Below are 25,195 nucleotides of genomic sequence, written 5' to 3' on the forward strand. Positions count from 1 at the left end.
ACGAAGTTTTGAAGTAATCATTACAAATCGTTAATTTTATAACCACCTGTAATACTGAAATGAATTTTATAGAAAAGAGAAAGAAAATGAATAAAATAAAATAGAGGAGCACATATTCTTATCTTTCATACATTGTAAATTAAGAAGTGTGCGAGCAACGGAAAGTAATTATCAGAATATTAACCCCGTTAAATTTGATAAGTATTCATGGGTGTTCTCGTAGAGGCAACAAAAAGCACAAGGTGTTTAACGTATTACTCATACTAATATACGATTGGTGCCATCATCATAGATATATATACATATATACTATTGGGTATGTAAAGTTTAATGTAGTATAATAATATAATAGCTTTATCTACCGTAGGTTCAATTAATCTTTTGGATAATTTATTTTGAAATGAGTAAAAATTCATCAGTTCTATTTTTATTTATTTGACATATTGATGTAGTTATTCTATTTTAAATAGCATGACTTATTCGTACCCATTAGAATCTCCAAGTTGGCATGTAAATGGTTCAAATAATTTAATAAATAGCAGGAAAACATAAGAGAAAGATCAATCTAATAACAATAGTTTTTTTATAAAATCGTTACGTTTAATTAAATAATACTAATACTATGCAGGTCTTATTTTCTGTGTTTGGAATTTAAGGGTCAGATCTAAATCTTTTGAATCATTGTTGAAAGGATTCGATGACCATATTATTTCTAACGTCGAATTATATTAAAGTTCTTGTTTATTTACAACACTAAATTAGTCATGCGGCTTTTTTACAGAAAATACACAGGTATCGGAAAGTGGAGTGCATTTAGTTGCTATCGAAAATAAGCTTGTTTTGTTCAAGTAGTTGATATCATATACATAAAAGCTTTCTCTCGATTCTTTAGCTCAAAAGCTTGAACGCTCGATAGACCAGCAAAAGATAAAAGAAATTGAGAGTGAAAGAGACGCGTAGACGAAGCAATGGGATAGTCGCATGAAAAAAGAGATCGGATTTTATGGTCGCATACGCGCTCACGCACATACAGACGTGAGTTGGAATGATTGTCAGGTTGACGCGCCGCGTCGACAAGATGAGAGGTTGCGTGCGACTAGGGCTTTTACCGTGCTGCGGCGGCTTCGTGTGTCAATCAGCTCTTGGCGGCCGTTGTCCAATCGGATAGCTCGATTAAAAGTGACGAGCTGTAAAAAGCCCATGCGCTTGGGGTAATTGCAAAGAATCCACTAGCATCTTAAGATCGATGAAGCTTTTGTGAGACGGGTGTACGGACTTTTTAAACGAAATCACGTCGGATTTCGATGTTTCATTCGGAAAGTGAAGGACTTTCAGTGACTGTTGCTTGAATCAACTTAACAGCGGAAAACTGTATATGTAAAATAACTCCCTGGATTTCGAGTGATTTTGAGTTTTTTCAAAGTCGATTTTTAATTTCGAACATCATTATAACAACGTACAGAAACAATGTTATTTTCATTATTTCAGTTGTCTATCAATGACAAAATCCTAATTACTAAAGATTAATCCTCTTGTTACACATAATTAATGTTCGCAAATCGAAATCCCTCTTTTTACCAAAATCCCATGCTATGATATGTAAAAGTCTTCAAGTTATTAAATAAAGTACGAGTAAAACTAAAAGATCCTAGACTGAAAGCAAATTGTCGTCGAAAACTGAATAAAATTCAACGCAAGCTCTGGGCTGGGTAATCAAAATAGAAATAAAAGAAGAAATAAAAGAAGAAATAAAAGGAGAAATAAAAGAGATAAAAAAAATGCATATCACGATTAACGTAGTGTTGAATCTGTATCTGGTAAAAAATTGATTTGCAGCAAAAAGCAAGTATGAAAAAGGCACTAGAATTCGAGCATTTTCGGACGTTATGAATAAACGAATGCGCAGAGAGACAGAGCAGGACTCTGAGCGCATTTCGGCCCTGTGGGACAGCCGAGTGAAAAAAGGGCGTCGAGTAAACACGAGGCAAAAGAGAGTCGTGAAAAACACTGCTGTGGGACTGTTTCTACGCTACATCGCGACTCGAAAGCGTGCCGCATCTTCTTTCTATTTGTCCTCTTTTACTTCCTACTACTTTTGCTACTGCATGAAGATCCAACCTTCGCCCCTTTCCCCTCCCTCGAGACTCTCAATGATGAAGCGAGAAAAGAGAGATGCACACATTATTAGCAGAGAGAATTTTCCATTGGCGCTCGTATACTGCAGGTGTGTAGGCATCAACATGTATATCTCATTATATATGCATCTCTCGGCCATACTTCATTAATCTTCTGTTTATTAAAAGTGTCACAGTATCATCTTGCATTAGCGTATGTGTTTACAAGCAAGCATAAATGAACATTCAAGAGTAGAGCGATAATATTCGGGGAAAGAATATTAATCAGGCAAAAAGCTGCAGTGATAGGCCAAATAGAAAGCGCTTGAGGCCATATACGATGCAGTTGGCTCATGCCGTAGCTTTTAAAAGCTCGGTCCTTGTCTGCATCGCGAATCCCGACATCGTCCTCCGCGAGCAGGAGTAGGAGAAGACAGCGCGCATTCCTAAGGCAAACTCTACAAATCCAATTGGCAGATAGTCGAACGAGGTCAAAACGCCGTTGTCGCCGTGAACGGAGATTCTGGCTGGCTCTGCGTCAGAATCGCGCAACGTATACATGCAAACGTACAGGATTTTTCATCCTCGAGCTCGATCAAAATGTGGGTCGGGTCAGTGTGCGCCTGCACAGGCGCTCGTCCCAAGAGCGATCTCCGTATATGTGTACGTACTGTAGAGAGGGGCAGGGCAAGGGCTCGCCGAGGGGATAAGCAACGAGCCGAGCGTAAAGCTTAGCGCGCGACGATAGCGGGACAACCAACTGTGGATAGGCGCGCGTTGTGTCACCGCCGCTGCTGTTGCTGCTTTAACTGCGGTCCAGATAAGACGACTGCTCGCACGACCGCTTGATGCGGGTTACATATATGGGCCTCGGCTACTGGCAGCTTATACAGGCCTACACACGACGATTTTCATCTCCGTTTGCTGGTCTTGTTATTAGCTTTTCCGTTATAAGAACACGCTACCCATAAATGTTTTCATCGTACGCTCAAATATTAATTTCGCATAAAGCCAGTAATTTGGAATCTATTATCTGTTGCTGAGAAGATTTAATTAGATTATTATTACAGATGGGCGAACACAATATTGAAAATCTATAGATAGATTAATCATCAATTAGCAAAAAAACAGAACGTTAATTGAACGAATTGGAAATACGTGCTATATTATGCAGCGCTTGAATTCCACACGAGTTAGCTTATACAATCTACAAATATACTTTGATTGATCAATAAGAAAACAAGAGATATAACCGTGAGCGAGATAACAGATGGTAAGATGAAAAAAAAAGTTGTATTATTTACCCAAGCGTTACAAGCTACACAACAACTATAGTTTGTATTCGCAACGGCACTATTGTTCTTCGGTGACACGATGCATCTGCATCACGCGTAAATTCCAAAAAATATACAAAATATTTATTGTCATACCTGCACATTGCAAACTTTGTATTTGATGTTCCAAGGTCTGCCTTTGCATGGCTTCCTGCGGCATCGTTTCTGCTGTTTGGATATACCACCCCCGCAGCTCCTGTTTAACAGAACAATTTCCATTCCGATAGTATGTTGATTATGACAAGTGGCGAGCGATTTCCAAGCCGATATTGAAAATATGCAAAAGTTAAAAAATAAGGATAATGAACCTTGAAGCTCGCTTGCGCTTGCTTTTGCGAGGAATATATAATCTTTATGGATGAAAAAACTCGTAGAAAATGTAGGAAAGAAAGGAAAGTAAAGGTTGAGATGGCAAGCTTGCGGAGATCGATGGAGATCTAAGACGCCCGCCGTAAAGATCGTAAAATAGGCGTTTCCGAGCTGTTAGAGTCCGAACTTATAAAGCTCATAAATTATCCGGCGCCTCGCCCGGGAGGCACACGACGAACAGCCTGTTTCCGCGGGCTCCTTGGGAAAACGCTCCACCGTAGGCGAACTTGTCGCGCGCGAGAATCCCAAGCCAAGAATCGTGCAGGCCAAAGGGGAGAAAAAGAAAACGCAGAGGAAAGAAGAAAAGGGGGAGAAAGTACGTGCTAGGTAACCAAGTGGCGTGCTGCGGCGGCGCCAAGAGTCGCAGGAAATTAAGCGCAAGCTCGCTAGCGAAACAAGACTTTTAATTGATTGGGACAATGGAGCGAGGCTAATTTTCTCGACACTTTCGCCAGCTACCACTGCTCTCCTCTTTCTACTACTTCTGCTCTGCTTTCATCGTAGTACGGAACTGCGGCTTTCCAAGCCGATGAATATTAATCATAATTCCTAAATAAGTCGCTTTCCCAGGATGCCTTGCAACGCGGAGCTTGCAAATAAGTTCAAGCCCGTTACAGCTGATACTGTATTAATACGCTAACAATTTTGTCGCTCTCGCTTCATTAATTTTACAAAGCAATTTGTTATACGTAGAGACAGCATGTATTGAAATATAACAAAGTTGCTTACCTCGAACAAGCTGTCCATTCTCCCCATGAGATTCCCTGTAACAAAAGGATAGAAAAAAAAACTTCAGTCACTAGAGGTTTCAGACGTTGTATTGTAGGAAAAGGAGCAATTGACCATAATATTGCACGCGAGTGCATACACGAAGCTTTTACGTAGACATCATTTTAGAATATACATTATGATTTTATATAGTAAACAAGAGAAGATTATGTTGTACATGCAGCTGTTTGCGTATACACTCCAGGTAGACGTCTTTTGTTGAAATATTTTACGGGCTTTTTACTGCTTTTACAATAACGCTATATCACGTAGCGTTGTAGTTATTTTTATTTTGAATAACGTTGAAAACATTGTTTTCCATTAGGGAGGTAGAAGAGAACTTCTTACCCAGGATGGTTTTAGTGAAATTGGATTTGGCGCAATATGCCTTAATGGCGAGCTGGCAGAGCTTTAGCAAAAGAAGCTGTCTCAATTTGTCTAATTTGTCTCACGAGAATAGTAACAATTCTCATTAGGCGACGATATTTCTAGCCATCACAGTGTGTTAAATCATTTTTACGGTAATCCTGTACAAGCGCAATTAATAACTGATATTTCATGAAAATTCTATTCGCGCTATGTCGTCGTCGCGTCAATCGGTACACGCGTACATTTTTCAATAGGCCACCACTTCGACCTGCCGGCTTTGTGCGAGGTTCAGGCTTTTTGGATATTTCATGCGACGGCGGAGCTATCTTCACGTGCACGTACTGTGTAGCTGCGAGACGAATGGCAATGTATTTTCCACGGAGAGAAGGGAATGAGACTTTTATGTGTGTGACGTAGGTTCGACATTGCGAATAACGATTCGCCAATTTTTGCTGAAACTGACTCACTGACAATATTGGCGTATTAATGAATCACATCATAAATTTATCTCAAGCTTTTATTTGCCGTTTTTCAGTTTTTTCCCATCCATATATTCCCGGAAATTTGCATTTATAGAAACTCTGCTTTAAACGTCTTGGAAAGAGAAGAAGATTAATTATTCACAGAGTCGTCATTTTGTTACAAACTTCATTTAAGAGGAATACATATGTATGTATAGTACGTCAAATTCAGTTAAAAAACGTCTGGAAAACTGTTAATTGAATGGACGGGTCATTGCATTATTTTTTCTCAGAAAAAAAAGAAAAGCAGAAATTAATATGCTTATTTCAAACAATATTTTAATAAAGTAGAGAATTCGTCTAAAATAAGAAATGTTCACTGGACTTGTCTTATTTAGAATACTACGATCAAAAAATAAAAAATGCGACGTAAGTAAGGAATCATTTTTATGAAACATTTTATTATCTGATTTTTGTCAAAATTTATCAAAAGATTAAATCATGCAATATAAATAATAATTAACTGCATATCGATTGTAAAATACTTAAATCTATAGCAGTGTAAGATCAAGGACGTCACGAGGATACGAAATAACTTCCTGGTCGTGTATGTATTCTATAGTGATGTCACGTGAGTTTGATGAATACGTGCACATTGCACCCGACGAGTTATGATTTTGCACGTTGGTGTCTCATTCCAATCGCATTCCGTGAGAAAGCAAAACTGTTTCCGCGATATATCTATCGGAGAATCTCGGAGCTTTTCTAAAAAAAAAACGAACGTGAACGTGTTCGATCGACTTTATTTGACGGGTCAAAGGCTTTTTCAATTTTTTACGCTTCAGATTCTCTATTCAAACTTCAATTGCCTCGCGGGTTGCTCCTACTCTCTCTCACACACACGGTATACGGCAAATGCGTTAGCATTGTTTACTATTGCTCGTGCATGGATATTACAATCGATTCGATTTAAAAAAAATTGACGATTAAACGTTAAAAGTTTGTTTCAGACTCTAATAAGTTTTTGACGTATACAATTTTAGATTTGAGCTAACGCAGTAATGTGTATATAAAATATATGTTGAGTACACTGTTACGTTGATTGTTTTTCAAATTTCCTAAAGTATTACAACTAAACGCAAGGAGTAAGTTATATTTCGGTTAGTTCCACCTGGCGCGTTTGAAATTGTATTAGCCAATCTGTGCGATAGGGGAAGCATACATACATCAACAAGGCGTTGCAATTCGTATAGCCAATTTAAAATCAATCTTAGTTGCACTTTGGTGGTGAGTGAGTAAAGGAAAGAGCATTCGTGAGAGCGAGCGATCGGTTTTAAGCCGCTGCTCGCGCGCTTGTAAGTCTGCATTATTCAAACGCGCTTCCTTGGCAATTTCCCGGCCGCTTTCACGCGCTCGCGCTCTCGACTATTCTCTCTCGCTCTCTTTTCGGTGGCTGTAACGACGCTCGCAGAGATTCATTTTGTATTAGAGACTACCTCGAGTCTTCGTCGTCGTCATCGTGTGTCTCGATGAGCCCGTCGATAGTACAATGGCGCGCGACGCCGCATTGTGTGGCGCGGGATTTATTTACGTGCACTCCCAACATCTTGGACGACCCCGTACACGCCTTGATGGTGGCCAAATACTTCAGTCGATCACGTTCAAGAGAAGAGAGAAAGCCCCTTGGATACGTTGTCGACGGAAAATTAAATTGTAGTCTTGTAGTCTGGTCGATTCTTTTACTTTTCAGTTTGATAGTAAAAAGAACTATCAAAGACATGATAATTACAGCTTAGGGTTCGATTTGATACTATAAAAGAGTGCACGCTAAAAGCTTCAAGCATATTTCACAGCAAACGCCTCGAAGCTACATCATAAACGTGCAAAATGACGTTGCGTACGTTCGCTTTGCAAGCTTGCCACGTCACAACATGTTTGAGGTTCTGTTCTTGGCAGTTACAACGTTAACTTTAGCAAACAAGAATTTGCCAAGCGGAATTTTACTGGGAAAAAATGTAAAGCGTCTTTTTTCTCGTTCGAAGTCAAAGCAAAAATTTCTTTTCTGAAATTACGTTGGAGGGGGTGTGCTCACTCTCCTTTTTTTCAAAAAACTGTCAGACGCCGAACGTTTGACACGTAGTCCCCTGCGGTAAGCGTCAGCGGCATGCACGCCACAAGTTTCAGACACGAATATATATTGAATTTCTATGCTGGAGAATATAGACTTGCGACTATCACTGCACGAAGAAAGAAGAAGAAGAAGAAGCCTGCCTGTAGATTTTTTATTAGCTGCATATTATTTTCTTTCGTATTTGATTCTTTTTGTGCGCACGCGTGAGCGAATTTCAACTTGCGAACTCTATTATTCTAGCGGCTACGTGCTACTATTATATAAATGTTTCCGTGTGTGTATGTCGTTTACTTTATTGACGATAGAGAGCTTATTAATTCCCATTCTCTGAGAATAGAGACCAAGTATAGATCAAAGGACCGTGTCCTGCATTCATTTTATACAATGAGCTTTTACAATGTAGCCACGTCAAAAAGTGGTTTGTGTTAGAATGCAAACTTCCATTTATAAACGTGCGACTACCCTTTTACGATATTGTTTTCATAAATTGTCGTGAAAAATGCTCAAATCTCAAGCACGTACTTGAACATGTAAATACTTTTCAGCTGAAATATCAAGTAAAAGAGAATGTAGAATTTTTCTTGTACTATTTGGAATTGTTGTTATAAAATAGGTTGATAAAGGTATAAGAAGCTCATTGTTTACAAAATCTTATAGCAAAGTGTATCTTTCTTCTATCAGAATAAAAATCTCTACTGTTAAGAATGGCAATCAACTTTTTTTTTCTCATTTCCTCCTCATTTTCTCTTTTTTTTAGTGGTGCCGCATCAAGCACTTTACCGTTAGGGCTCGGCGCAACGTCACACTCATCGGCTCCGGTTTTCCATCAAAGAAAAAGCGATCGAATTCTTAAGTAGGAGCCTTACGCTCCTGCTTGCATTATTCAAGGCCTTTCGAAGGAACGTCGTCGTCACAAGACCTCTCTCTCTCTATTTCTTCGACGGCTGCTCTTCTCTTTGGCGGTGAGATTTCTCGCTTGCGCGCGTGCAACTATCAATTTGTCTCTCTCTTCCTCTCTCTCTCTCACCCCGCTTTTCATTCACGCGTCGATTTCCGTGCCAAGCATTAGACTTCCAAATTATTGAGAGCAACAACCGATCTTTTTGCTAATGCAGACCTCCGTCACCACCAACGCTATCGAGAGTGTGGGTCCACTTTCGACAAATCTTCAAGCTAATTCCGATCTTTCATTTGTACGTGCTACACGACTCGAGAGTGCGATCGAAACGTATATGCGCTTATTTATAATTGAGGCCGCCTTCGATTTGATACCGACCCAAAACGGGAATCAGTTAAAGCCAAATATTTTTTTATCTTTTAATATTGCTTTTAAAATTTCTGTCTGTTCTGCTTTTCTTTATAACACAAACAAAGTGATATGAGATTTCCATTGATTAAAAAATTATTTTCCATTAACCACAAAACTTTTACTTTTAACATTGAAACTTATTGTTATTATAGATAAATTACCAGTTTTATACCGTTGAATAGACTCATAAGATTCTTTCCTTAAAAAATTACCAAATAATATCTCATAAGACGTACAAACATGGCAATATCTGATACAATTACATTACTATTTGCTGTCAAGCTTGATTTAATTTATAGGAGAATTTGATGAATCAGCTATCTAAATTTACGATCATAATTCCTCAGCGCGTCGGGAATGAAGATTATGTATTTATTTACGATTGACAGGAGAGAGATTGACGTGGTAGAAGCATGCAGTCTCATCTTGATATATGTTCCCAAAGGAAATCTTATTAACCATGTCGTCTACGTTGACATGCGGTGAGCAGATTTAACGTCGGAAACATAGTAAACGTTTGAAATTTTTGGTTCTGTAAAAATATTTTTCGTTGAATTTGTTTTTTGAACTTACTTCGATAAAACAAATACTCTGCTTGATTCCACTCTTTAACTTTAACAATCCATGGAACTCTATACATTAGTTTTTTTATTAGTGATTCAGCTTTTGATTAAGTAATATATTTAACAAATGAACAGAACAATCTATCAACGTTTGTATACTAACAAATGTGAGAATCTTAATATCGTAAGTAAAATAAATCTCTTAGTAAGAACTGAAGCAAGGAATACTTTAGTCTTTGATAGTAATAACGAATATTAGGCTAGTAGTAAATTTATAAAAACTTAAGAAAAAAACTGACAGTATATGGTAAATTAATAGACGGGAAGATAACCTTTTTATGATTACTGGTCATGATAATCAGTTCTTTATATACTGCTTACTTATAGTAGTATTGCATTTTTAATCATATTTCTATAATTCTATTGCCCTTATTCTTTTTGTATAGCAGCTTATCATGAAACAATATCCAACATCTCCTTCAAAATTTATGCTACTAATGTAACTGAGATTGAACTGACTTATATCTAAAACATCATAATGCTTTTGAATATTAGAGGACCATACTTTTCTGCAATAATTTATTAATAGCCTTAATTCTATAATCAGTGTATATAAAAAGCTATGATATAGATGCTTTTCCTCTAAAAAACTACTATCGTTTTGCATTTTTCTCGATAAAACTAAATTAAAAGAAAGCCTCATTTCATGTATTTATACTTTCTTTAAATATATGTAACTCATTTCTCAAAAATTGTAGAAAATATGTAATAAATCTGGAAATCAAAATAGAAGAAGGAATAGAATTATTATACATTTAAGTCAATAACGCGTAAATAAAATAATAGCTTATCGTGCTTAACATATCTCTATATAATCAAACAAAATATCTACTGCTAACTTTCATTATGAATAAATAATCTTTTCAGTTGTTAATTTTATAAAGAAAAACCTGTTCCTCTTTGTGGAACTTTGAAATATAATTATATAATTGAATCTGCAACAGAAAAATCATGGAACTATCGTTTTATTTAGTGAAGTAACCTATTGGCGAGCATTCAGAGAACAATGACATAATGTTGAGTGTATTACCCATTACAAAGAGAACGATTTTTCAAAGCATCAGAGAGCTTGAAGAGCTGTTAATAGAGAAAAAACGCTGTGAGCTTTTTTACGAGCCCATAAAAGATGTTCAATCGACCTATGTGGACCATCGATATCTCGAAGCTTCACCTTGCTTATATTTACGATTGTCCAGGATATATAACGACACGAAAGACATCCACAAGGCGAGAAATTTTGTTAGGCTTGAGATGGGGGAGAAGACGAAAAAAAATTTTCGATTTCCTTTTAGATCTGTCTGCGGCGAGTATCGACTTTCCATTTCGAGCACCGACAAGGATGCCTGATGCTAAGGCGTATGTGGGCTTGGGCAAAAAAAGTAGACTCCACCAAATGGTTCGAGAGAATGTACTGGGAAAGTGGCACAGCCCCTGAGGCTCAATGTGAACTTTGTACTTATTTCAGAAAATATCATCTTGCAGATAGTGTATAAAGAGGACTATAGAATATTTAATGTTGTTTGGATCGGTTCATTTAGCAAAACAACAGCAAACGTAGAATAAATATTATAATAAGAGATAATCCACGAGCGTTCAACGTAATATGTAAGTAGTAGATCGGTCACGCGCGAATTTAATACTCCGTATTATAGTTACGTCGAATGTTCTCAATGTTGCCGACTTTTTATACAATCGTTTGCTCGCGCATGGGAGTCTCGTAGTTACAAAGTTGCGCCATGAGATTCCTCCATCGGCAATGAACCGCGAAACACGACGCAAAAGCAATCGTGCGACAAACTTAGCCCGTTAAAACGTGGACGAAAAGAACCAAGGTGAAGGGACGTGCCTCTCGCTCTCGTTGTGTATTTTCACGTTATAGGACAGAAAAAGTGCTGGAATTACGATAGTATTAAGCCATTCAATTGGAAGCTCTCGTGGAAAAGAGGAACGGTCAAGTCGTGATACACCGAGGAAACATTAAAAAGATTGTTTTGCTCTTGTTGCCTAATTTTTTTTCGGAGAGATGAAAATGATTTAATTCTAATGCAGCGAAAAATACTGCTGTTGAATTTAATTTTGCAATAGAAGCTGTAGTTATCTGGGCAGATGTACAAGCCCGTCGACTTGCACGCGAAAAATTGTGATTTAACTGCAAATCTACAGAGGTTTCTATAGAGCCAACGTCACGATTAGGCTCTAGATACGTGCTTGGGTTTGAATCAATGTGCTTGATTTGACTGAACGAGCTCGCCCCTCCCCTGTAGAAATCGTCATGAGTGGCATGAGGGATTATTACACGTCAATCAGAATTCTCGCGCCTCCCCTAAAGCTGTACACAATCCTAGACCCTTTACCTCAAAATTGCTAAAGTTTTGCAAGACAACCGTTTTCACGCCTCTCCTGCAACGTTACACCCTTTTCCGTGTTCTCGCTCCCCTTCTTTCCGTTTTGCCAGTTACTGCTCTCTCTTTTTTTATTTGCTCGTTGCATTCATGGGATAGCTACTACAGCCTTTAATTCCTTCTTACTTTGCAGGGTATCAAAACTTTTATTGAAAAGTTAGCACTTGGACAATCCAGTACAAGAGGTAATAAAAATAACTGTTAGGACGTTCAAGTGCGACTCTCAATAGAACAACAATATCGATGTAGTTTATTCATTTCCAGTCGTATTCTCATCATACCCTGATTGCAAGTAAACCACTGCAAGCTACCCATTTTTCTTCTCTTCATTCAAAATTATCATTAACTGCACCGTCAATAATTACTAGTAACTATCCTTACTTTTGAATGTCTCATTACTAAAAATTAATGCTACCATCTTTCCTTATACCCTCACCTGGAATTTATTTATAAAAATTTCTCAAAGAAATATGGATACTCAAAAATATCAATAATAGTGAAAATCTCGTGTGATATTCTGTTCGCGCGTGCTTACATATAAAATTAAAAAATGTACATTACTGTATAGCTCTGTATTTCATAAGATATGAAATAGTTGAATGGTTTTGATGTAAAACAGTAAACTGTAATACTGTCAACTGATCATAAGTAAATTTATATTCATACTATTTTAATATCTTTTTAGTCAAACTCTTGATAAGTGATTTAACAATTTGCAAAGAGAATTTTCGTTCAATTTTCCTACATATAAAACTTAACAAACGGAGTGTAAGCCTGTATGTACCTGGAATCAACAACTCATGAATTATTAACGAACGTGCGCCGGCTTCCCTCGTCTTTAGCGATGTTTGCCAGCTCACGTGCCACCATCTATACGTATATATCATTTGTTTAACGCTGTGAGACGATGACAAGGTGTCGTATAATATTTCGCAATCAAGCTTGTATTTCGAAATTCCTTGAAAAGTCACCTATATTCTGCCATGTAGCTTTGTAAGATTATTTGAGAGTTTGGACAGATTTTACCGAAGGGTTAAAAATACCGATCTTTTCTGTTTATTGGAATGAAAGAAAATTAATATTCAAATGATCTTGCTAGAGTGTATTTTATCAGATCGAATATCCATCAAGTTTTTTGTAATATTCTTTACTTGATGACGAAAATAAAAATCGTTTATAAAACACGTGACTTTTTACATGGATTTGGTTTTAACATTCTCAATAGTTTTAGGCTACAATTAAAATCGACAATACGTCGATTCACCAGTTCAGAAACAAGATAGGTTCGAAAGAAAATACATTTGACCTTTAACATATTGTTACGAACAATATGAAATTCAAAATATACATCATCAGAAATGTGGATCACATTTGAGACATATTGCGATTCTATCGTTGAAATGAACTGTAGTGCCCAAAGTTAGCTTTTTATAAAGACTATCATAATAGTTCTAATGGGAATTGCTACTCTGTCGCCGAGACCCTTCAGCAAAATTGAAGCCCACGCGCGTGTGGGTTGTTGCCTCGTCATCTACACCTCGTCTTATTTGATAGAATTAGCTAATAAAAGTTATACGCGCGTCACGTCCTTCAGCAGTTTATGCTCGAAACAAAATGGATCGACGCGACTACCTATAAGTAACGTGTAATGACTTATTAAAATGAATTTTATAAATTTCGGAAAGAGAAATATAGGAAAAGACCTTACTATGTATAGAAAGTTATTCTTTTGAATATTCTTCCTCAAATTAACCCGTGCATTAGAAAAGTAATATGAAAATAATATAAATTAACTAATAGATTAATGCACTTGAAATGCAATTTATTTTTTGTAGGACAAAAATTAATAAATTTATCATCTACTTTCTCATACTTTACATGCATTTAAAAAGAATGAGTTTACTCAGTGACATTTATAATAATCTTCTGGCCATATATTATTTTACTCATAAAAATTTTCCCTTATTAAAGCTAAACCAAATTGATCTCTGTCGTTCACAACAAGATATCACTTAATAAAGAAAGCCCTGAATTCCCGCGTGTCTTCGGCTCCCCCCCCCCCCCCCCCCCAATCCATCGTTCACGAGCATCGCGCGTATTGAGAAGGAGGAGCTTAGTCAACGATTTTCGCCTTAACCAAAGGCTTGGGCTTTCAACAACTTGCTGTCCCGGCACAAAAGAACAATACCGACGCTCATTCTAACGACACGAGCGCTACGGATAATCTCGTACGTGAGTCCACGGATGAGTAAACCTACCGTATGATACTGTTCCAAGAGCTACATTTTGTCGTTCATCTAATAAAGCTTCTGACAAAGATTCCATGAGTCGACATTATTTTGTCTTATCTGTTAAGGTTTAGAGTGTCAGTATTTTAGAAATATGTGAAAATACACGTTTTTAAGATCATATACCAAAATATTATTTTACGTTTTTTCAAGAGAAAAGAAAATTTTTCAGCGACGATTCTGAATTAACTATTAAAACTTGTACTATCTTCATAAACCAAAAAAGTAATATAAAAAAGTTGGAAGTCGAAGAACGTATAGAAGCGTTGACATTGTGAAGCCTCCTTCCTGACTCATTCTTCCGCGGACTCGCCTCTTAGCTGCAAGCAGAATGGGAACCTTGGCACTCTGGCGCTTGTATGTGCAAGTGCAACGACGAGAGAGGGTGCAAGGCTAAGTGTGCACGAGGATGAGACAAAGAGAATACGAGAGTGGGAGACAAGCACGCGTGCTCATGCACGCGGCAGAATGTCGAGGATGGAGTGCACTGCTACTCGCTACGAGTACAAGGGTAAACGAAAAAAGAAGTGAAAATACCGCCGCCGCCACCAACCCTGTGATAAATGGTCGAAGACGGAAACAAAAAACGCTTGGAAATCCGTTTATTAATTTTTCAAAGGATAAACTTCGCACGCGTAATTTTCATGCTTTTTGACAAAAGCTCATTGTCCCTACTGTAATCACGATTTTGAAAAATTTATTGGTTTGGCCAAATTATAATTTTAATTGTAAATAATGCGCTTGCTCTCTGGCGAGTTTCAAAGGTCTTTAAAAAACATTCAATTATAATTTTAAGTATACGAACTCACAAGATAAAGTAGATAATAAATACATGGTTCACCAAACATCTCGCAGTGACGAAAGGAAAGCTCGAGTGTAAAACAAGCTTGCATTACTATAAGAAAACGTACAATCACAAACGGCATATATTACTGGTTGACACTTTCCTTTCTTTGCAAGCACGAAGCTTAGAAGCTCACACTTCAGGATTCAAGCTCAAGCTTTGTGTGTCATGGCCACTGAATCGAGTCATAAGCACCTTCTTAACATTCAGAGGGTGCATATGCTTGCGTGAGCATCTGGAACCGCGACACTGGAGCAAAGGTCTCCGAGAACAAATCATTCAAACGTGTAGTTTCGATTCAGTATTCAATGACTGCTGAATGTTCATCAACATTTTTTGTCTGCTTTATATCTTACATGCATATAATGGTGAGATCCGTGTATGGCTAATATCTTTTCGGATATTTTCAAAAATATCAGGTTTGAGAGAAATTAAAAATGAAAGCTTTTAGTTGAACATTCAATTTTTTTGTAATCTTTTGAGCGTGTCGATATTCTTTATTGAATTATCTACGTAAATGCAAACAACAAATTCTTTTTAAAGCCATTTTTTTTATGAATTTATCCAGCAAAATTCTAGAAAATAGCTCCAAGCGATGAATTGAAAATACAGAAATCAATTCGTTCAGCTTTGGAATGAGAACATTTTTATCAGGTTCACCGATCTTTTATAAATAGCCCGTCTGACGTTGAACGAAGAAATAGTTTTTTTCTGACTTGAAGTTGAATATTTACGAGTAACTAAATTGTTACCTGATTGGCCGTATCAGTTTCATAACTGCTGGCAGATTGGACAGCTTCTAAACTACTTTCAAATGTGCTATTATCACCTGCAACGATCCCGGTCAGGAATATCTGGAAACAATAAGAAGTTTTATAAGTATTTTATCTTTACATAGAAAATTAATTAGTCAATTGCAGTGATCATAATATATTTATAACGACAAGAAAGATCATTTTCAACAAAATGAAAATTTTTACAGTATAATCTATAATAATATGATCGGTATCATCCCTGAATAATAAGCTCAATTTAAGTTAATCACAAAAACCAAACGTCTATCTGACTGAAATGAAATTACACAAAACGAATTGTGTTAGTTTAGGACATTACCAAGTAAACTCGTCGTTCTAGATTGAGGAAAAAAATTAAAAGATTAAACAACTTTTCAACAGCACTCTATTTAACTTTGGTCTCACCAAAGCCAACAAAACACACGCAAACTAGGTTAATTGGAAAAACGGCATTTCATTGTTTTTAAGTAAATCTAGTTAGAATTTCCGTAATCATTATGAAATTTTTTAACAATTTATCACGATATCCTTGCAAGCGAGAGAGGACCTTAAATTAGTAGAAAATCCACGATGTCGCACCAGAAAATGTACAGCTGTATATAGTAGAACTCGAAATCATTTAAGCGATGAAAGTATGAGAGGGAGGGAGGTGCAAGCGAATACTTAAACGACGTAAGAGCTATATAGACTGGTAAAAACGGCGTTTGCATTATATGTAATTTCGCGCAATAGATAAGGATCTCATGCGCGAACTCGCATCGTTCCCAATGTCTCACGTGCGAGCGGGGAACGTGCGTGTCGTAGATGCCAATTAAAGGCTTGTACATCGCGTAAATCACCGGCCAACCAACATCTTAATTCCATCTCGAATGACAGTTAAGCCGTGGGCCAGCCTTCGTAGATTTCCCCTCCCTTCTTTTTTTTGGCTGTCCTCTCTTACATTCTTTTATTTATACAGCGCTTATTTCTAGGTTGAGAGAACACGCGTGGGCAGATTTAGTTTTGATATGGATTAGTCAACTCTTTAACTCTATGTCCCGATCACCTCGATCTATGTTGCTGCTTGTCACAGATTTTTATCATTGACGAATGTTCATGGGAATCCTAACGAGAAAACTGGTTTCCTTCCGTCAGGCTTTTTAAGAAAGTTGAACATCTTTTAAATGAGCGTACCACAGTGACAGGTTTCACTTTTTTATCTGGCTGCGAACGCAATTGAGATTGATCTGGTTTTTTCGAGGCGATGTTGTATTACAATATTGAAACTAAATGAGCGTGGATTAATGATATACACGTGCGTTAAGGTGCGAACGACGAAAATCAAGATAAGATAGTATTTCAATTACATCGAAATGAACAGTTTTGTCAAGATTGCAGTAATTAATCGTATATAATTTATAATACGTTAGAGAGCATCGAAGAGCGATATATACTCGAGCGAGAAAATTGATTTCGGTTAAAATTATAGGCCAAAATAATCAGGTAAGCAAATAACCGTAAAAATGAGAAAATATGCCTTCATATCCGCAAAGGTATAGGGGGGCGATAAAGGTTGAACGCGCTTGCTGTTATTCTTTTTTTCTTTTCCTCCTCCATCCACAAGCGAGTTTGGCGCTCGTTTAACCGTTTATAGTTGCGTGATAAAAGACGAGCGGTTATTTACAAGGTGCACGGGCTCCCTCCTCTCTGTTCGCGGAGGCTTCGACGAAAAATGGTCGGGTTAAAATTGCTACAGCATTTACGTACACACACCCACGCTTGGCAACTGTCTTGGTTAATGATGTACGCCCGATAGTCGGAGAGAGGATCTCATTTGCGTGCTATCTACGTGCATCGATCGTTGCGGCTATCGCGCGAACGCTATTACGCGCGTTTCGGCACGACTTAGATGAGTCACAAAGATATAGGCTGGGCCGTCCCTCTCTCTTTGCCTGCATAATAAAGCTGAGGTTCATTTTTTCTCTCTCTATTATATTTAGTCAGGCCCAACGGCCAAGTTCAATTTCGGTAGTACCACCGAAGGGAACGTGTGTAACAATCACGCCATTCCTCATTATTAGAAGGCTTTAATTAAACGTAAGTCGAGCAACAGCTAGGGACAATTAACGGAATATAGGTGGAATAGACGAGGATGGTTCAGGGCGCTTACTCTTTTACCAGCGGGATGAAGTTTCGAGTGACGAGTTTTATGCTTGGCTTTTAGTTTCTTTACAACAATTTCTTGTATACGCGACGCTTTTTTTCTTTTTTTTACAAGGTGTCGCGAGCGCGCAAAACTTTCTCTCGGCAAGCAGAAATTACGTCGACTAATGAAAGATAGCTAATTACACAAAAACATATTTTTCCACCGTAAAGTTATGGCAACATCATGGCTATATTACTTTGTTCTTAAATATGATATTTTCTAAATAATAACTTTAATAACAAATAACTTTATTTTGCGAGTTAATGAGTCTTTGCACGAAAAAAATCCTCTTCAGAAAAAGTAAAGATTAAGAACCGATCCTTCCAAAGAGTTACAACTATGTAAAATGCATGGCTGGACAAGTGGCTGTAACAACAGAAAAACGGAGACTCATAATGCGAAGAAGCTAGAGCAGCAGCAGTTTTTCCACTGCGTGTGGATGGGAAGACCCCAACACAGACTCGTACTCCGCGTGACGCTGCGAATATAAAATTAATTCGACTTTACGGGCGGGGTACGATAAGCAACATTCACCCAACTATTTTAATAAATGTGTGAGAACTCAAGAGGCTGCAGAGGCTTACGGCCACAAAATACAAAAAGGTCATTCATTCTGATCGGAAAGCTGGATATTTATCAAATAATATTTACTACCAACTTGTTAATATAATGCCTGTTTAGAAATTCGAAAGTTCTTACATATAATGATTATCAATCATGAATGAGACAATGGAGTGAGTATACGTGCATATATAACTGTACTTTAAAGCTCTGGTTATCCACTTTACGCATTCAAATTTTATTGAATAAGTTGGATCAAGAATATTTAATTGAAAGTTTCTTTACTATTACAATCCATGACTGAAAATCAAAAATGAATACTATCACTTTTATCTCTAATACATTCTATTATGACATTCATATATTATACTAGTAATTTGGTTACAGACAATGATTTTGTACCATTCGATAAATCAATTAACGTAGCTGAAGCCCCATTAATATTTGAAGAGCTACGATTTCATGTAATAAAAATTAAGAATAAGACTATGCGTTGATAATAAAAAATGCACAGCAGCGAAATGTTTTGAATTGTAGATTGAAATCACAAGAGTATGAGTAACACGTATATTATATATTCTTGGCGGAAAATAAGACTCAATAATATTCAGGACGTTGCAATATCACCTCTGTGTAACTGCATTCATGTTAATATACATTGAGGTATATTTCAGTTTAAATTTATCATCGTGCTATGTATTTATTGAATAATATTGTTATCGAGTGAAAAGCGTCAGTTGAAAAATGTCGGAAGCATATTAAAACATCGAAACGAAAAACAGTACAGATAAGTTACAGTAAATGGGTACTTGAAGCTGATATAGATATTCTGATTCATAACTTAAATTTTGCTACAGGCTACTAAAATATACAATCAGACAAGAGTATTTATAACTTTGTTACTAAAAAAGAGTGGCGCGATAAATAGTAATGAAGGTAAATTATGCTAACGAGGAAACAATATAAGCGTCTACTAATCATCGGAAAAAATCTGAACAATGCACGGTAGCGTCCAATTCCACCTCGTGGGCAACAAATTTAAGGCGATAGGGATCCTCTATGAGTGTGGTAACCTTAATCCTCAGTCATTCTGAGATTCCCATCAGCAAGCTCTTCCCCAAAAATGTCTCTACGGGAATGAAGGAGAAATAAAACACAAAAGATTCTCCTAAAAGCTATGTTTTTCCTTGATTTTTCCTGCTATAAATCGCGCCACACATGCGCGCATGCCAAAATTTTATAGTTCCTTTCGAGAACAATACGTATACATACACATTATATTACTCAGACGAATAATTCACAGACGCATCTAATGATGCGGGACCTCCGAGGCAAACGGATATCTGGCGCGAAGAGTTCGGTTACAGTTGTGTGTTTCTTTTTTTATTACCCCTCCTCCAAAGTTTTTTTTTAATAGGATCGGCTCAGTTGCCTCCAATTTCGAAGCACGCGCGAAGGTACAAGAAGGTTGCCCCTTATACAGTGTCGGCCCGCCCAGTAGAATCCTCAGATAGGATCGTCTTTTTTCGCAGTACACACTGTATGTGTGTAATGGGTTAACCTTTCCCGCAGGTCAAAGGCGTTTCTCGCGTGTCTTGTCTCTCTCCCCCGTATCGGAGATATAAAACAAGCGGTGGTTGTAAGTGTGTATGTGATAACCCCCTTCTTGGACTTTCTTGCTCAGGAGTCTTATCTGCGCCACAGCATCTTTCACTCCAAGTCCAAGGGACGCAAGAGCAAAGAGCGACGCGAGCCCCCGAACTAAGGGAGGGAATAGAGATAGAAGAGGATAAAGAGGTAAAGTGAAATGGATGAAGCGAGTGTTGGGGCATTTTCAATTACTTTGGGAAAAGCGTGTGGTGTTTTTGTTCGAAACACACCGGCCGCTATACTGCGCCACACTGTTTATGAGACCGTTGCACTGATCGAGATGTTGCTGCTACGATATCTTCCTTTTTTGCACCTTACACTGTTTGCCTCTCATTTAAACTAAGAAATATTTTGGAATAAATGTTTTCCTTCCTTATTTTATTGTTTTTTCTTAGGGCAACGTTTGGTATTTTAGTTGTCATTGTTGTTGATTTATGTCAAAATTGATAAAGTTTTTTTATTCAACTATTAGATAAAATCTAAATCAAACAACTGTACCCAAGTTGCTTGCCAGATTTATACGCTATGTTACTGTGTACAATCAAACCGTGCACAATTGTCTACACGCCGTTGTATAAATGTAATTGGCAGTTATATTATATAAGCGGTACATTATTTTAACGGAAAAACAAGGGGAAATGGACAACATACTGTGTAAAGTAAAAAAAGCCAATAAAAAACGATATAAATTAGAAAGTCGCGCGGAAAAAAACGTAAGAGAGAGAAAGGCAACGCTTATGAGCTAGGTCTGCTATTTTAAAGCAGGAGTAACAAAAAATAAGAAGAGAGAATTATGAAAGCAAGGCGCGGAAGTGGGTTGCGCGACGGGAATCTTCCTCACATCTACAGTCACGAACTTTCAATTTATTGTGTTCTCGCGGAAAAACGTTGGCTGCATTGATGGACGCCGAGAGGATTGACCGAATAACTTTACTTGAAGTCTAGAGACTTATTGATGAGACGTACGATTTACTTAAGCGTTTTTATATTATGTTATCAGATAAAGCGGTGTTTAATTCTGATTTTAATGTCTTCTTATTTGTATTCTCAACTTACCTTATTCATTTACTTATCTATAAGTATAATTAAATGGTATTTTGATTCTATTTCTCAAATTTATAACAAAAGTACAATTAGATATTTTATAACAACAACAACAAATAAAAGTGCATTTCCTCTTAGTTTCAAAAAAATGTCTTATGAAATGTCTTCGTCTCATACGAGTAAAAGTTCACTTGTGCATTTTGTCCGTATTCTAATAATATGAAAGTTCTGGAAAACTTTACAAACGCTAAAATCTATAAATGTAATTTGAATAAGTATCATTGTGTTATAAAAAAGCTCATGTCTACACGTGAAAATATCATATATTCTCTTTATATATATATATATATATATATATATATATGTGATATATATATGTGATCCATGTACTGTTAATAAGTGATTCAAAGAAAAGAACGATAATATTAAATTTAATTGGTTCGCGTATAAAGCACTTATCGATCTTCATAATGGATATGGCATTTCTCAGAAATCGCGTGGCGTGAAGGTTTATAACAGTTCAAAGAAAATAGAGAAGAAAATAAATGGGGTCATCCGTTGAAAATCTACAGGTACGCGAGAGATGAACCAAGGGCTGAATACGTAAGAAAACAAAGGGCTTGAGGATCGTTCGAAATAAAATAAAAGTCCGGGTAAGGCCATAAATTGAGAACGGAAGGGGGTTTAGGAAGCGCCAAGAATCCGCGTGGCCTTAAACGAATTTTACTGCAGCTTGACGACGACTATAGGCTTCGATGGAAAACTCGGCGCGCGCGTAGAAACATTCGAATTTATCGGAATGATTTTACGTGCACCGCTATCTCGGCGACGATCGCAGCCCCAACTTTCCGAGAAGAGAGAAGATCAAGCTCGATGCAGAGCTGCTCAAGCAGGAGGAGGCGGCGGCCCTACGAAGTCAAACTGTGACGCGAACCGACCGAGGAAATGGCCTCTTAAGCTGAGAAACATTGAAATTTATATCCAGCTCGTTTGTCACTTTGCTGCGCGTCTGAAATATAAGAGAAAGAGTAGAGAGAGAGAGAGAAAGAGAGAGAGAGAAAGAGAGAACATTTATAGAGACGAATGTTTATTGAATTTTTCAAATGTATTTTCTAATATTTTTCCTGATTTTTTTATGACTGGAAGAACATTCCAAATGCGTAATTACCGATTAATAAAAGCCAAATTGCAGGCAAGCCGACGATTGTGCACATAACTATTTTGCTCATAAATTGTTGTGCACAGTAACATACGTAAAAATTGATACACAAATATACTGTATCATAATATACTATGTACCATAAATAATGTGTAAAATATTTATGGGTACAATCGTCGATTTGCCCAATTGCATAAGTCAAGTTCTCTTCCTTTGAATTAACAATCAACTTTATTTCCAGATAATCAATAAACCTTGAAGATTTTTCCAGGAAGCCAATCAGCATTTGAACAGAGATGTCATTTATACAACTTTGCATCAATAGTATAATATTGGAATCTTGAAGTTCAAATGAAAGGAGAGTGCCAACTAGCTTCGAGAAGAGATGGCTCTCGTTTAGCTTGAAGAAAGAGAGAGAAAGCTGCTTAAGACAATGAGCAAAGCAGAACAATGAGGTGATCTATTCAAGCGATCTCTCTCTCTCTCTCTCTCTCTTTCTCTCGTGTATATATATGTATAGATAACGAATCCGCGAAGATGTGATTAATTGAAATTTCCGCAGATCTCGAGTGACTCAATCGAAGGAGAGAAGGCCTTTTTCCTTTGTGTGACGATCTTTAGTCATGTGCGCGAAGCTTCATTTGGGCTGCGCAACCATCAGATAGGATCTACAGCGCGTATATTGCCTTCGGATTGCTGGTTTGATTGAGAATTCAGATTTCAACGAGGTATAAGAAAACGACAGAGACAGCCAATCGGAAAAAGTAAGTTATCGCTTTGGCCTATTTGGCGTTTAGTATTACAACTAGCTTTTGGGTTTTACTCTTTTCTAGTTGTTCCATCTTCGTTGTCGATCTCTCTGAGCGTCGCGTGAGTTCGAGGATGAGCTGCGCCGATCAATGCTTCGCGTTACGTGCCGCGTACTCCTTCCTAGCTGTAAGTTCGTACACGCAAATTATCTGTTCGCGCGCGTTTGATTGTTTTAAGAACTTTCCATTTGCAGGCCGTGTTACTAAAAGCACTTTTAAATGATCTGATAGCAGCCTGCAGAATATCAGTTGATTCCAAATTCAACGCGAGTGTGCAAAAGCGAAAATAAATTGAAACATATGCATTGATCAGATAGCAGAGAAATTAATAATTACAAAGAAATACCAATTCACTGGATAATTAGTTATAATTCAATTCTAGCAATTGTCATCGACAAAGTTTAACAGTTTGGACTTGCAAATTCATTGTCTGTTTGCAACTTCTGTTTGCAAATAGAGATGAATCGGATCATAAATTGCAAATATTACGCAATGTTGTAGTTTCTTTAATGTCCAACACAATTTTGTATGCTTATCAAATCGCAAATTGCACCTCTTCGAAAACGCGCGGCACACATTTCAAGTCTTTTGCAAAGGACTTGGTTTTAATTAACAACCGGGGGCCAAAGCTCGTTCCCCGCAAGAGGCGCTTAGATTTCGCCCAGGCTTATTCCGGAATTAAGACTAATACCCTTTCCTCTACTGCTGTCCCACGGCCGTTCTCTCGCACCTTTCTCAACCCACCAAGATAACCAATGCCGCTTTTCCAACGTTTAAATCTGTAATAGCCCTGCGTAATCGTTAATCAATGAATATACGCGACGCTAGTATTTTAATGACGCTGTCGCTGTTATACCAATATAATCCCATGGCCCGTGAAAGCGTACAAGTTCGTGTAATAGCCGTTTTACACTTCTGCGATTGCGTCAGATATTTGTGTTTATGTTTCGCTCGAGTACATTTTGTACAGAAAAATTTTATTCAGCGTGTATTAAAGCCATCGAGTTTTCTTAACAAAAGTTATTTCCGATCTCGCAGAACAGCATAAATTATAAATTTCATACATTTCACAATACTTCATCAAGCAGGTAATAGCTTTCTTAATTTAGTTATCCAAACAAAAGAGCTTGATTTCCATTTTTAGTTGGGTTTTTTTAATACTCTAGAGAGAAAAAAGGAATAAAGTTTGACAAAGAAGAATACAGCGTTAAGAAACGGTTTGAATGAAGATGCTTCGATGCGCCACTAGAATATCTATAGATAGCTGCCAAACTGTTCTCCATGTGCGAGCTTATCATTGATAGAATCTCTCTCTCTCTCTCTCCTCTCTTTCGCTCTCTTGAGCGGATATGAGAGTTCGACTATAGGTGGTCCGTGACTTTGCGGAAATACGTATACTGGCGCGCGGCACACGCAGGATATCAATTGGATTTTTATGCTCCAATAGGCTTACATACATACACACACCCACACACACACATACACGTCACAATGTAATTGCGATCGATCCTTATTTCAGCGCTAACGTTCTTTTATATTTATCTGATATACAGTTGACCTTCTTTACGAAAATACCAGGAGGCAAATTTGACGCGGCATGAAAGATGAGATTGATCATTTGACTGGGGCGTGATCAAAGAATATTCATAAATAATTACAACGGAAGTCTCTTTCTTATGTTAGCCGTGAAAAAAAGTATTCTTAGCAATATTTTCTACCGGAAATTTCTCGAAACAATATTGACATTGTAAGATGTTAGAAATATAACGAGGAAGCATCTTTATTGACTTTTTCTGGAGAATTTTTAAACTTTAAAGTTCTGATTAACTTAGCACTTATAATTTAGTAACTTTAAGAATAATAAAAATCAACATCTAAAATTTTAGAATGTTTTTGTAAATATTGTTCGAGCTGTTAGTATTCAACAGACATGGAACTGAAGAAACAAATTATAATTGTATTTTATACTTATATATAAAGA

General features: G+C 37.2%; 1 protein-coding gene across 3 annotated transcripts in view; it reads right to left on the reverse strand.

Annotated features, from left to right (window-relative positions):
• The window catches only part of LOC131667680 (protein madd-4), a 105,817-nt gene that overhangs the window by 27,765 nt on the left and 52,857 nt on the right, over positions 1-25,195 (reverse strand). For all 3 annotated transcript variants that reach the window (XM_058941276.1, XM_058941274.1, XM_058941275.1), the window contains exons 3-5: positions 15,765-15,866; positions 4,547-4,581; positions 3,545-3,644 (exon numbers count right to left, since the gene is read on the reverse strand). In XM_058941276.1, coding sequence (XP_058797259.1) covers positions 3,545-3,644; positions 4,547-4,581; positions 15,765-15,866 — 237 coding nt within the window. The remainder of the gene's footprint in view (positions 1-3,544; positions 3,645-4,546; positions 4,582-15,764; positions 15,867-25,195) is intronic.

Source organism: Phymastichus coffea, unplaced genomic scaffold (assembly GCF_024137745.1).
Source record: "Phymastichus coffea isolate CEN01 unplaced genomic scaffold, Cenicafe_Pcof_1.1 PCOF00069, whole genome shotgun sequence".
Taxonomy (NCBI): Eukaryota; Metazoa; Arthropoda; class Insecta; order Hymenoptera; family Eulophidae; genus Phymastichus; species Phymastichus coffea.